Source organism: Falco peregrinus, chromosome 5 (assembly GCF_023634155.1).
Source record: "Falco peregrinus isolate bFalPer1 chromosome 5, bFalPer1.pri, whole genome shotgun sequence".
Classification (NCBI taxonomy): Eukaryota; Metazoa; Chordata; class Aves; order Falconiformes; family Falconidae; genus Falco; species Falco peregrinus.
The window spans coordinates 78,357,635-78,372,603 of record NC_073725.1 but is presented as its reverse complement, the minus strand read 5'-3'; the positions used below and the strand labels follow the sequence as shown (position 1 = coordinate 78,372,603).

At 43.2% G+C, this 14,969-nt stretch overlaps 1 protein-coding gene across 4 annotated transcripts in view; it reads right to left on the bottom strand.

Annotated features, from left to right (window-relative positions):
- TBC1D24 (TBC1 domain family member 24) overlaps nt 1-14,734 on the bottom strand; it is a 30,351-nt gene extending 15,617 nt beyond the window's left edge. For 2 of the 4 annotated variants that reach the window (XM_055804663.1, XM_055804667.1), the window contains exons 1-3: nt 14,631-14,734; nt 11,100-11,153; nt 498-1,532 (exon numbers count right to left, since the gene is read on the bottom strand). In XM_055804663.1, coding sequence (XP_055660638.1) covers nt 498-1,456 — 959 coding nt within the window. In that variant the 5' untranslated portion in view covers nt 1,457-1,532; nt 11,100-11,153; nt 14,631-14,734. Of the gene's footprint in view, nt 1-497; nt 1,533-3,183; nt 3,306-11,099; nt 11,154-14,630 lie in introns of all 4 variants that reach the window. The other 2 variants (XM_055804664.1, XM_055804666.1) reach the window with 2 other exon arrangements.
- Between the last annotated feature and the right edge of the window lie 235 nt (nt 14,735-14,969).

Genomic DNA, 14,969 nt, shown 5'->3' with positions numbered 1-14,969 from the left:
AGGACAGTGTTCACCTACTTACACTAAAGATACGGCTAAATTCACAGTACGGGGCAGCATGAAATTGACTTCTTATACAAATGATCTCACAGTTAAGAATTAATTTTCATATTTGTTTGGGTATTTTTCTTCCAAGTAATTTATCAGTGTTTCTTCCAGCTGTTCTAAAATGCCTTTTGGTTTAAAAACAGCTTGTGAAGGACACTTCTGAGATACCGTACTTGCAATTAATATGTACCTGTAAGAAGTAATTGTAAATTCATCACTGAGTAAGCCATGAGAAACTGCTTTGTAACATTTCAGTTACACTTCTCCTTACAATCCCAGGAACACTTAATTTTGGGGCTGCTGACTTTTTCTAGAGAGGAAAAAAAATCAGCAGAGATACCAGCATGTACCAGTAGAACTTCCCCACCAGTCAACCAGGACTACCTGACAGCTCACCATGCTGCAAAAACTCACGAGATCACTCTGGCAACCTCTAGCGAGAGCCCTACCTTTTCTGTTTGACTGTGATGCCCTTCTGCTGCAAAGCCTTCTCATTGGCCATCTGCAGAAGCTGGATCTCCTTCCGTGAGAAAAGGCGGATAGCAAAGGCTTTTTCCAGAAGCCTCTCTGGAGACACTGACTTGGCAATGTCTCTCACAAAAGCTCGAATGTCTTGCTGTATGCTGTCAGACTCCATGGGCTGCCCAGCTCTGACTTTGTGAAAAAATTTCAGAAGGGCCAGTGCAACACGATAGAGAACTTTGTAGCCCTCCACCAGAAACACATCAAAGACCCGAGCAATGTACACCATAGGCAGTTCTCCGAAGAGCCAGCGCTGCCAGTCGGAGTATACCTCCAACACATCCTCAGACACCGCCACCATCAACTTATGTGCTGCCTGACAGTACTTGTTAACCAGGTCTCCAAAGGTCATGCAGGATGACTCAAAAGCTAAGAACGTCTGATCAATGAGCCGCTTAGATGGGTCATTGCAAGCAAGGATGCGACAAACCTGTTCGAAGCACTCTGCCTCATCTTTGCTGTAGTGGAGGAGCAAAGCTATCACAGAAGGCAGTGCTGGGCAAAACGATATGTCCGGGAACTGATTAGCAATGCACAATATAATCTTCCTCACTGCCCCAATGCCTTCTGCGTTCAAACAGTACGTGGGGACCAGGCTGTTATCCACAAACTCTGGCAGTGGAAGGGAGCTACTGTTACGTTTTCCAATGATCTTCACAACAATGTCCCGGTACACATTTGCATCTGGGGTCACTGTGCGGCATGGGATATTGCTGATTAGTTTGTGGTACACTTTGGCCCTCAGAGAGTGATTCTTGGCCCAGTAGCCCTGGCGGGCCAGCTGCTTGAGCTCCTGGAACTCCGTGCAGGTTAGCTCCTTTGCATCCTGGCTCTGGACAGCAACATCCATTTTGTCCCAATCCACAAAGCGGTTGTATTCATCCATGGCTCCAGGAGAAGCATATCAGATAAATCATGAGAATGGAGACCTTACTTAGTCATTAAATGACTTGCAGCTTTTTCTGCAAAAGGAAAAAACACATAGGTTTGAGTAACAGGTAATTATCCATTTTCTTTAGGAACACACACATACATTCAACTTGTTCCTGAAATGCCAAAACTGTTTTCTAAAGCAAAAAGTTAAAGATACATGCCTTTTTATTTTTAATCCAAACTTTACTTCCATTCTGTCAACAACTCATACTGAAGTAATTTATCAATGGCCAGCCAAGAGGTTGACACCTCCACAGGAAGTTAATTTCCCCAGCTGAAGGTCCAAGCTGAGGCACGGACCTTTATGTTAACTTCTCACTTACAGAGCAGAAGACTCCCACTTCAAAAACTGCCATTGTAAAGTCTGTTCAATTTGCAATCTCTCTTCCCAGTTCTCTGGGGAAGTAACTGTTACTTACACGACACAGATGCAGCCTGATGAGCAGCTTACACTGTTCGAAGAGTGCGTGGCCAGTGACAAGAGATGCTGACCTCCTGCTAGCCACAGCCATGTGTTCTTAGTCATTTCTTCATGCTGATACTAGCACTCACGTGGCCACGCAGTCACTGAGATTAGCTTGTTAATCTGGTACAAGTTTTCTTTTCTACAGGATAAACAAGATGGTGCAGCTGTATGGTCAGCCAGACCATCATTGCTGCCAGAATAAAGACGAGTGCAGGACAGAACCAGCCCTTCTGACTGCAGTATGGTCTCAAGTCAGCTTGAAAGAGCTTCATGAAACTGATCCTTAATTCTCTTGAGTACCACACTGGACCTCTGGTCCCAGCTGTGCACGACTTCTATGACCAATTCCCCCTCCAGAGGGCCTGCTCTCACCAACAGTGGGAGATGCTGAAGACACACACCACTGCAACAGCACCCAGAGCTGAAAGATCAGGTTCTGCCTCTAGTTCCTCAAACCACAAGTTTACATGACCTACCAGTTGATTCTAGCTTTAAAGTACACCTGTGTCCCAGCAGACAGCATGACTGCAGCCAGTAATGGCCACACCTGAATCAGCTTTAATCAAGCCAGTGCAATACTAGAAGGGGAGATAGAATAAAATACACTTGTAACAGCAGGCAACAGGTTTGCCTAGTGCTGGAACATCTCTGCCAGACTGATTAAAGCTAGGAAGCACGTGGCCCTTGATGCTGCACATTCTGCAAAGGCAGATAATCCCTATAAAATGCAACAGGCCTATAAAACTGTTTTGTACAATTAAAAATATTATGTAGCAAGGTTAAATCAACAAAACCAGTTACTGAAACACTTCCAAAGAACCCTTAAGTCATTTCTGTGTCAACAGACTGGAGAATGCACACAACTTGACATTTATCAGCATGGTCTTTTGTACAGCAGGTGTATTAAAATGATTTGAAACTCCTAAGTCAATACACATCAAGACAGACAAGTCATCCTCCCTACTGCACTACAGGAAAGTAAAGCAAACATTTTGCTTCAAGTAGAAAGAAGTTCATAAACATACAGTTACCATTAGTTTAGACAGCCATACATTTAACTCGGAGTTTTACATTCTGACTAAATATTAATCTGGGTATTTTGGAATCACATGCCGAAACTCCAAAATTTAACTCTTCTTTTAAAAGGTTGGTACCAACATACAGGAGATTTTCAGAAAAGGCTTTTGGATGGTTCTTCTCTATCAAACACTTACCTCAGTTTTGGTGTGGGGTTTTTTTCTTTTAAGAAGATTCTTTTTGAGTCATCTTTGTACAATGTAAGAGCAATACAGAAATCCTCACCATTTCTTTTTGTTGCAATCTTCCACATCTGAAACTAAATCTCAGACTGTAATTAAAGGAGGCGACACATTGTCCTGACTTCAGCTCTGAAAGCAAGGTATCTTACGATGTTTGGAAACGGTGCCTCTCAGTGTGAGCTGCGAGCATGTCTTCAGGATATGCAAAGACAGTAAAGTAATGGTAGGATACCAGTCCATCACAGAGTCAGTATCAGCTCTGTGAAGTTAACATTTTAATGTTATTCTCCACCTGGAAACCATAGGGAAATTCATTATCTTTAATTCAAATCCTAGAATAAAATCCTTGTGGAGAAGAGAAACCTTAATCCTATTTAGCAGTGACCAAAGCATGGAGAAAAACTATTCTGTTCAGGTTCAATTCAGTACAGAAACTATTACTATCCTGTGGTTGCTTGAGTTTGCACTACACAACAGCTTCTCTCTTCTGCCACCATCCCCTGGGAGCTGCTCATATTTATATTAGGGAGGGTTAAGTAAAATGTCTATCATACGAGACAACTTCCGAGATACTCAGCTGTCCTTTTTCCTGTAAACTTTCTGCTTCCTCCTCCATACTCTTTCCTGTCTTATCTTCTATGATTTAGAGACACAGGCATATTTAGAGGTTGTATCAAATAGTCATTTTTCCCTCTAGAAGTTACTGCCCATTCCAGAAACTAATGGATTTGGCAAGTAGGTGCTGCTCCTCAGGGAAGCACACTGGAGTCCGTAGCTAGAGGATGGAAGTCAGACGGACAGAATTTTTGATTTGAGCTTACAGTCTTCTAAATACTTTGGCTGGGATAGGTCTGCAAGTAGGTCTGGCTGTTTAAGCTTTTCAAAGCTCTAGATACTGCAAGAAAAAATGACAGCAAAGCAAATGGGCATTGTCAAGGTTGCCAGAGCATGACCAGCTCTAATTGTGCTTGCAAAACTAACAGAATTAGTGTGCTTCAGCGTAACGGTGCATATCTCCTGATGGCGTGCCAACAGCTACTGCAAGCCAGCAGGCCTCAAATGAGGAGTATTTACTTGCCCAAAGGCGAAGAGCCCAAGAAATCTCAGGAAAATTCCAGCCAGCCTTCATCTCCTCCCACTCTTTCCACATCTTCCTCAGTCCCTCCCTCCAGGCAAGTTGTCTCCTGGCAACCACGTAAAGAGCAATGTTTAACTTTGAGATGGTGGGAAGAAGAGGCAAAAGCTGCCTTGCATTCAGTAACAAAGGGGCAGCTAGTCAGGCTGTCTCCTACCCGTCTCTCCTACCACAAGGGAGCAAAAGCTGGCAGTGCAGGCTTGTATTTGGAGGGACGGAAGGCTGGGTTGTCAGTTAAGGAGTAAAACCAGAGGAGGATGGCTGTGTAAGAGTGTGTGTCTGTGTCAAAAAGTCCTATCTTTACCTAAACTACTTAGCTTTCACATAGAAGGAAAGGATAAGACGCTGGCAGAAAAGAAAAAAAAAATTCAGAATGAAAAGTTCGTATAAAGATATGGTTAAAGGCAGGCAGAGAGACCCATTCACACACTCCCACCCCCCTGCAACAAAACTCTTTCCCTCTTGTTACAGCAACTTTAGAGAAGTTAGCATCATGCTGTGGTAAGTATCCTCTAACTGTACATGGGGACAACAGGACGGATCAGCACCTGAACAGCACAGAACTGAAATGCTTTCAAATATCTGTTAAAACAGAACTATAAGGGGATTGTAAAAATTAGCAAAAATGTTACATTACTCATAACCAGCACAAAACATGAAAGTTATGTATACCTTTACTTAAGGGGAAGCAGTCACCCTTTCTAATCAGACTGACTTTTACAAAACAGGAGTTAACACAAAACAGAATCAGGAGAAAAAGCTTTTTCTTACTAACTGCCACACAATTTGGAGATTGCTAGATCTATTAGTCTATAATAAAGCTCTTTAGTTAAATGCAATGTGAAAAAAACCCAAAAGCACAGAAGTGAGAACTAGAAATATACATACTGAAGCTATGCCAAAAATGGCTGCAGAACAGGCAGAAGATTTTTCAAGGTTAAATTTAAACTATGAAGCAAGCAAGTAATCATTACAATTCAAACCCAAGCAATAACCATGGTAACTGGAACTGGCATAATTCCAAGTCACTGACTAAATTTTTAGGAAATATTTAGCTTGCTAGTCTAGCCACATTTTCCATTCCCTTCCCTTAGTTCTTCCCACCATCATTTGGGCTACTTTCAGAAGACAGCTGAAGACTGCACTGAATTTGTATAAAATACACAGCAGTGAAGCCAAGCGTGACAGTCAAATTCCCATACTGCCTCTGAAGAAAAATTCTGTTACAGCATCTAAAAGTACATCAGCAGGAAAAGAGAAGATCTGAATTATGACTTACCTTCATTATGGGGAATATAAGGCTAAAATTTTACTAAAGTTAACACGGCTAGGCACAACTTCAGTGGTTTTTTTTTGCTTTCCAAAATGCAGGAATTAGCAAACTGTAATATCTGAAGTGCAACTAACCCAGAGGACCATTTTTTCTTTCAAATCCAGAGTACATGCACTACTTCACAGCAGCGAAATATTTACATTCTAAACTTTTTAAAAATAAATTCAAACTTTAGTTAAAACCTGAGATTATGTGATTTGATATTGCTTTTAATAAACACAAGAAAGTTTCCTTAAAAACCAAATTATAATTAATCCAGAAAACCTTGTCCCCTATTCCAGTTAGGTATTCTTGCCACAGATTAATAGCTTATTAAGATACTTAATTCAAATCTAGTGTAGCTGTAACAAGAACCTCAAACGTTGAAAATAACACTTTTTCATCTTAACCATGAACAGTTACAACAGCTTTGATTCAGCTATTTGCTATGTACTGTACAGATACAGTTAGATACCAACAATCAAAATTCTGGCATGCATTTTTATAACCTGCTGACAGAAAGCAAGTATTTTCTTTTGCTGCTCTACAAATCAAGACTAATCTGAACTCCCAGACCTGCAGCATGCCATTTGCTGTTTATACTGTTGAGTAGTGATGTAGCCAGGAAAAAGACTCAGATCTGCTCTCTTTCATAACCTCATTAAACTAATCTGTACAGAAGGCACGTAAACAGATAACGAGAACTGCTTCCTCAAGACTGCTAGCTATTAGTCCTCATCCCAGGAAACGAAAATTAAACTCAAACCTCCACGTAGGTGATTTCCCACCACTGAGGAATATTCAATCACATCTGAGATGTTTGCTTCATACACCAAAGAATCTGACAGAAGAACAAAGCAACACAGCAAGACAGTAATAACTGCAGAATAAAAGACAATTAGCAGTGTCTCTTTTCTCCCCCAGTACTTCAGTGTGTCCTGCGGTTTTCCCCAAGCTCAGACTTGCAGCAGTATACCTTGACATCTCTGCTACATGGATCTGGAAACAAGACTGGACACCATAGTGCCATCCCTCCTTTACACAAACATATCCTGATCAGAAGCATGTTCGGTCATATTTACAGCTTCAATCACTTCCTATGCCACACATCATTGAAGAAGATGTACGCATCGGAGCCAAAATTAAGCACGCCATTTAGCACTAGAACAAGCTGAACACAACCAGCTCATCTTGCTAGAAGAGCAATTTGGACCATGTTGATGCATTCTGGAATGATGATCCTTTTTGGAAGAATACAGAGTTCGATGGATTGCTTTAACGAGGTTAAATGCAGTTCGATCTCTCTATGATTTGCCCCAGGCATTGTGTACAGCACAAGCTGGGCTCCAGGAATGCAATTATGGATAATGTTCTAATACTAGTTTACCAATAACAATAGGGGATTAGTTAGCTGCTCCCTGCTGGTTTTTTTGGGTTTTTTTTATATTCTTTTGGGGCAAAGTCTAGAAACCTCTTACTTTTCTGATTACCTGATAAAGACCTGACATAAGAGTACACTACAGGGCAAACAATTTTGGGCATCTAGATGATTTCTCTTGGCATGTTACCTCTGGAAATGAAGCACAGACACAGAAAGTTTGTCCTAGAATCCCATGCTTTCATGCTTAGGAAAGTACTATTGCCTTCTTAAACAGTGTCTTTAAATTTATCTGTGATTAATCTATTGTGTTCTTTATCATAGTCAAAAGGTCAGACACACAATGAGCTCTTCACTGCTGGCCAGATAAATGACAGTACCTTATATTTAGGAGAATGTGTATGCCTTAAATCTGCAAGCACTTCAACAGAAAGCAGCCCGCTCCCCTCCTTCTCAACCCCTGCCCAGGGATGACACAAGCACCTGTAATGCTCAATCACCACTGATACTGTGAGCTGCAGTGATCATTAAGATACCATGGAGGTACAAAAAGTCACAAAAAACAAACAAGGTACAAGTCTGGAAAAAAACCCAAACACTTTTGTTGAAAAAAATGAAAGAGAAATGAGTAATGTTCCACAAAGGGTCAAAAAGGCTAAAGAACAGAGCATTGTAAGAGGATACTGGATGGTAAACGTTATCATCAAGATCAGGAGCTTTCTGTCCTGTCTACCTCATAAAAAACCCAAGGAACAACTAGTAAAATTAAAGGAAGAATTCCCATCTTCCCCCCTCCCTGCAAACCGAAAGAGAACTGCATTTAAGCAGCAAAACTATTATATGTGATGTATTAAAAATGATCCATTAAAAAACCCCATCATCTGTCAAAGTAGTGCAGAAAAATCAATACAATTTTCTTACTATATAGACTGTGCTTTCCGTCTCATATTTTTTTTTCATTTTTACAATTTGGAATAAAAGCCTCACATTCTGCCAATTATTCTTCCCTTTGTTTTAAAAACTGAAGTAACTATAAACAGGTCTCCCTTCAACAGCAAACTCTGGCTCTGACAAAAATTTTACACTGAACATGCAATCTTCAGTCTTCCTATTTTTTTCCTTTCCCTGAACACCTCAGTTTATATCTTTCTCTGTTTGGAACTACAGTCTACTACGTACAACCAATGATGCAATGTAACTGTCAGTGAAAATCTCCAACATGGTAATAAGTCTATATGCAATAAAACAATCAATTTTCCTGCTCTCCTGCATTGAATGCTCTCTGTCGTTTTGATGTCTGTCACCTCTAGACCTCCACTACAAACATTCACTGGCAGAAAAATACCTTTAAACATCTGTGTTTTGAAATGTTCTCTTAGACATAATGTCTGCATATGTTGAACACAGATTTATTTCTTCTCCTCCTAGCTAAACTTTCTCTACAGAAGCACATGTAACCACCTTTTATTTTTCACATATTAATTTCTCTAGGTCCAGAACAGCAGCTGACAGCACGAATGGAAACACAGATGGATTTTTGCAAGTAGAAGACACAATCTTAGGTGTGACCTTTTCCGGTGTCTAAGAGACACATTTGCCAAGACGCATTTCACAGACAACAGCAATGTTTATGGGTTTATTAGTATGAGAAAACCATTCAGAGGTTAAAGAGCACATAGCTCCTCAGCCTGTTCCTTCCACTGTCTGACCAGTTTCAACAGCACATGATTATACCTTTTCAACAGGTTTTGTGACCAAGTACCACAACAGCATGTCAAGGAGTTTTCTCCATGAAGCGTTTGGTTTCTACTCGGGGCCAGTCTTTACACACCAGTGCACCTCCACAACTGCTATGCTATTTGAACACTCAGCAACCCAAACTGCAGTGGGTGCAGGTTGCAAAACGAATGCAGTCTGACTACAACAGACCAGTGCTCCCAGCTGACAGGGGTGCCCTGGCCTCAGACTGCCAGCGTTAGGATTGCACTCAGGGAACGAAAGCTGCTCTATGGAGATTAACACACCTTTTCACAAAGCCCCACATACTTTCCTACAGACAACCTCAGCACTCTCCAAGTCATCATCTATACTCTACCTGGTTTTCTTTTTGGTTTTATCCTTCTGTTCCATAAAATAGAGGCCTTTTCTGTGTGGGATTTAACAAAACATCTGCTAGGCTGGGCCAAGTAGAATCAGAAGCCCTGTCTGCAGGCTACAGAGAAGGCTTTGCTGTTCAAGTGATGTATAAGCAGCACTAGCTCAACACAGTCTAAGCCTGTATCTTGTTAATACAAATATACTTTCCATTTAAATATAAATACATACAAAAACAAAACACATTGCATTGTACATATACATACCATATATTGTACATATATATACAATTTATGGTCAAAGAGATATGCAAATTTTTAAATTACTGCTAAAATTCAGTTTCTTCACAATATTCACATTTACCAAAAATATGTCCACATGGATGAACCCTGTATATTCTCTCTTGCAAAGGGTTCAAAATATGAACTATGCCATTTAAAGTCTGCTAAAAAAACAGGCCAGTGCCTCAATTCCCCACATCATCTTTAAAACAAAACGAAAAGACAATTTAATCAAAGCAGTACAAGTATCAATATGGATAGTTATGCCAATGTAATTCTTCTGTTAAATTAACTGACTGGATATGTTTATATTAAGACCTCTCAGTGCAATATATGAATATACAAAGCCTTAATCTGGTAGTGCTGGAGAGCTTAAGGGATACCTAAATTAGGAAATGGGCAGATGAACCGGTAGCCCTGGTCTAATCAAGCACACAAGCTCTTACTCTCGTAGTGAGCCTATGTAAACTGGCTGCATGCATTCCTTGCTTCTGTAGGGAGCAAATGAGGAGGTACACTCTATGCCACCAGTGGTTGTCACTAGATCTGGTTTGATTCCGTGGTAAATTTTGTGCTCCCATAATTTCATCTGACAGCTAAAAATGGAGTAGGAAAGTTTTATCGTTTCAGGCTATTTCATTATTCGCTGCACTAAATTCTAAGGATGTAGAAGTTTTCTCTTAGAAAAAGAAAGCCAATTTACAGTAAGATAAGCATATAAAATTTATAAAGTTAAAGCTGTCACTTGACATACAATTTATTTTCTTCTAGCTCTGCAAAGCCCTACAGGCCTTCTCCCTTTCATCCAAGATTGCTCAGAAGAAAAGCTTCAATAATCTGTTATCCCTGATAATGGACTACCCCCTTCCTGAAACAAAGGGTAGATTATCCCTCACACAAGAGAGAGTTCAGACATCATCATCATCAAGCCAGTTCCAGATATACTTTACAAGTAAAGGAGGACCTAATCTCAGGCAGAACACCAACAGTTGCGTTTCATGGAACTTGAAAAATATATTACTTCATTTTGATGCTTACTTCTGTAGTCTTTCCAAAGTTATGCTCTATTAAAAGTCAAAGAGTAGCAACAAACACCTCCTCTGCAGCAGCAAAGGTACAGAAACAGTGTTTCCAAAAGAAAAACTAATCAATGTAGAATTCAAAACTAGACCTGCATTATTTTGATTATGATTTTTAAAATCAAAGGGCATTTATAACAACAGGATCAGATGCCAAGCTTATAATCTTACTATTAGTGTATACTGGTAGTCTTACCAGAGCGGAAAAACTTTGGGAAGACTAGACCCATTTGAAGGCCATTGAGACAGTTAAGGGGCCAGAGCACTGGATGTCTAAGAGGCTTTGCTGCTGATGGTATTTTTTACCATGTGCTTGTTCTGAGTAAACCTAAAGGGACTTAACATCCCTGACATGCCTACTGGCCTCCTTGAAGCATCACTGCACTGGCCAATGGATTCAAAGTGTCTGAATTAGAGGACAGGGCTTACTGGCATATTGAAATATAAAGCAGGAATTTTGCCTTCACATGGAACCAGGTTATAAAACAAACATTTTCTGCATACAGTGAAATTATTACCAAAAAAAACCCCAAACAAAACAACCCCAACACTCCTCCAGTCCCCAGACTGAAGTGTTTTTATTAATGCTTACCTTAGAACTCACCCTTGTACGGATCTTCTTATGACTTACTCCCTTCTGCTAGGCCTGGTGGTGGTGGGGAAAAAAAAAAAAAAAAGTAAAAATCAGGCTGTTTTTTAAACAATGCATTGGGCAACATCCACATGCATCAGATGCACCATTGACCTCCAGGTATCTGCCTGCACTTCTGCATGGCTTCCAACCTTCAGACTTGCAACTGCATCGTAGAGAACAAGGAGACAAATACCCTCACAACAGAGAGGAGCAGCTAATTAACCACGTCATTGAAGTGCTTACAGCATAAACAACCCAAGTATCTAAAATCACAAGCAGGATTTTTACTTGTGGCACCTTTATTATAAAAACTTTTAGCTAACATTCTCATTGTCACTTCAACTGCCGTGTTCTGCGCCACACACACCCCCCCCCCCCCTTTTCTCTACAGGAAGGACAAAATTCTGCATTCAACAGCAATCTCTGGAGAGCATTTCTCTTCCTAGGACTAATAGAGGTATTTGCTGCACAGGTAGGGGATTTTACAATGCCAGCTCTGCAGCTTACAGTATTTAGATCCCCAGTTCTGAAAAAAAAATACATTCTGAAGATTTGTACTGGAGTATGGGTTTAGGTCAGCTAATTTGCTGAGGGTTGATATACCAGGCCCTTGTCCTATTAGGTAGAAAAGTTTGAATTAACTGCTGAACATTATTTTTCTTTTCAAATGTATGATAGTCAGCCTAGCAAATTTTGAAATAACCTAGTTCTAGTTTTCTGCAAAATACAGTCATTACAGCTTTGTGTACCAGTTATTTCTCCCTTGTTTTCCCTTGAAAAATGTAACAAAATAATCCAGTGTTGGTGTACCTACACCAAAGTTACACCTATTTGCTAACATCACGTAGCTGCATACAAGCCCAAGCACAATTAAGTATGCTCATTAATAAAGACTTTGGCAGTCTATGAGATTTCTTCTGAGTCTCTTTCCTGAGACGGTGGGAATCATCACTACATGGTCTTTTGCAACATGTCTGAAAACTCAGGTAATTGTCCTCTAACTTTAGAAGCTTAAGAGGAGAACAAACAAGATATGGTACAGCCTAAGAGTGTGCACAGCACAGATATGAGCGCTTTCACACACTAATCTCCAAGAATTTAAAGCAGTTGATTCCACAGCTGAACATCTCCAGCACATACTCCCACCAATGCACATGGACTCCAAGCAAGTCAATCATTAATATGGTGCAATTAGGTCTGCCTATTTTTATATCGGAAAGGTTGCATGACTGCTTGGTCAAATACAGAAGAAGTAAATGCCTGAAGACCAGCATTACTCCAGACAAACCCCACCGGACGTCACACCCCACACGCCCAAAACACCCTATGCAAACATGTCAGAATATTGCAATTAAACCTGACAATAAAGGTATCCCCAAACAAACATTTGAAAGATATTTTAGTTCTTTAGTTGTCAGTCACAATTCAAAGCTATGTATAGATGGACTATAAATAGCTATTTTTCTTTCAGACCATTAACAGTTTATCTATTTTGAGTGTTAACATAAATCTATCCGCTTTGGAGCATGCGCCCAATACAGCCTAATACAAGCAGTTTTGATGGCCTCTCCAACCTAACAGGCAAGGCAGAGTGTACTCTAAAGAGGCAGAAGAATAATGGCAAGGCCTAAATTCAGAGTCTGTTGCCAATAATTTGCTTGTCACTAACACTATCCGGCTTTGGCACCAAAGTAAAGGTACTTGCGATCCAAACAAATGCCAGGGTAAGTAGTATCAGATTGCAATAACCTTGGTGTTGGAGATGGCAAGAGACATGTGCAGTGTGGACTGGTCTACTTTGCCTGCTTGCCTGCCTTAAATATAAGGACAGGGTAATTTTAGTGCAAGAATAGCTTCCCCCCCCCAGTTTTCTTTATAGTCCAAATGATTTCAAATTAACAGAACCAAGCAACAAAGACAACGAAGGGGAGAAAACAAAGGTCACAATAAAAGGACAGAGCTGGGAAGAGCAGAGGTGCCTAAATACGTGACAGGTCTACAGACAGCCTGCTAGAAACATTTACTTGGCAACATTTAATTATTAACAGAAAAAAAAAAAAAAAAAAAAGAGAAGCAGAAAGCTGCTTTCCTTTGCATGCTTTCCTTTGCATTTAATTTCTAGCCACAGGAATACCTGCAAACTTTCAAATATTAATGACAGAAAAGACATTCCGTACAAAGATTCCCAATAGCTAATTGTTGCGCAATACTACCCACAGCCATTTTGCAAATTAAAAAGGACGTAAGCATCATGTATGGCTTGGAAGCAACAAAGAGCCAACATAAAATGTTGCTGGAGTCCTTAGATAATCAATGCTATTCCTGCAGAGTAACTATCTTAGAGAGGTCTTTTGCAACATGGTCTAACTGCTAGTGATTGCACAAAGAAGGAAATTCTAACAATAGGGAATTCCCTTTCCTGGTAATACAGAGCCCTAGATGTGATCCATGTAATTTCTGTGCCCTGGGTATTCCGGAATGCTCCAGCAATCCTCCTGTGGTTTCCTGTACACCAGAACAGCTTCCACATGCTCTAGCTTCCTGTGGGAACTAGGCATGAAAATGCAAGGTTTTAAGATAAGACAGCTCAATCCAAACCCCCCCACTCCCCTTCTTGCCACAGCGATGCAGCACCCGCAAGGTGCCATCCCTCCTGCTGCCCTCGGACAGCACCGGAGGCTGTGCCAGCCCCGCGCTCTCCGCGACGAGGGACATTTTGGCAACTTCGAGGCAGCACCCCAAGCCCGGTGCTCCGCTGGCTAACACTTGGGCAGTCCCGGTAGCCCAACTGGAACCTGTCGCTTCAGCATGCGCTGTACACACGCGTGTGTTCAGAAAGCAGCTCCTAGGTAAAGACCAACAAGCAAACAAGCTTGTGACAGAAGTTTTACTTTCACTACGGGAATTTTAAAGCATCGAGGGAAGAAGCTGCAGAAGACCAAGTGCTGGCTTGAGGGAGCTCTTCATGTGAACGGGAACTGCGGCTTTCACTGGGACCAGCCAGCAGGGCGGGTGGCAACGGGGAGTCAGGGTGGGCGCGACCGGCCTCTGCCCCCTCCCCAGGCGCTGCCCCCGGCGGGAGACACCCCCCCCACCCCCGGCTGCCTGCCGGAGAACGCCCCCGGCTCCGACACCGAGGGCCACCCCCGAGCCGCCCCGGGCCACGCAGCACCGAGGGGAGAGCGCCAGCGCCCCCGGGCACCGACAGCTCCCGGCGGCGCCGCAGCCGGCACCGGAACCCACGGAGACAGTGAGGGGGGAGAGCGCGTCCCGTCCCGCCCCCGGCCTCGGCACCGGGAGCGGCCACCGGGAGGGAGCCCCGGCGCGGCGCCCGCGGAGGCCGGGCTCGGGGCAGGCCCCCTCCCGGTGCCGCCCGGCCGCTCACCGGGAGGGCGCCACCAAGGGCCCACCGACCGGCACCGAATTCCACCCCCGCGCTCCGCAGCCAGCTCCCGGTGCCGGCGGAAGCAAGCCCGGGCCTTGCCTTACCGGGGCCGCCCTCGCCGCCACCCTCCCTGCCGCCGCGCCTGTCAGGCCGCCTCCGGCGGGGCCGGGGGAGCGCGCGGCCGCCGTGCGCATGCGTGCGGCCGTCCCGCCGCCGCCGCGCCCTCTGCGCGTGCGCCCTGCTGGGCAGCGCGGGCACGTGCGCGGCGTCGAGGCGGGGCGGGGCCGCCGGGGGAGCCGGGTGAGGGGCCGTGAGGGGCCGTGGGGGGCCGTGGGGGAGCGTGGGACCCCGGGGCCGGGGTGCTGCGGGGTGACGGGCGGTGGCGGGTCCCCGGGGGCGGTGAGGGGCGGTGTTGGGGCGGTGGGGCTGGGTAAGGAGGCCGC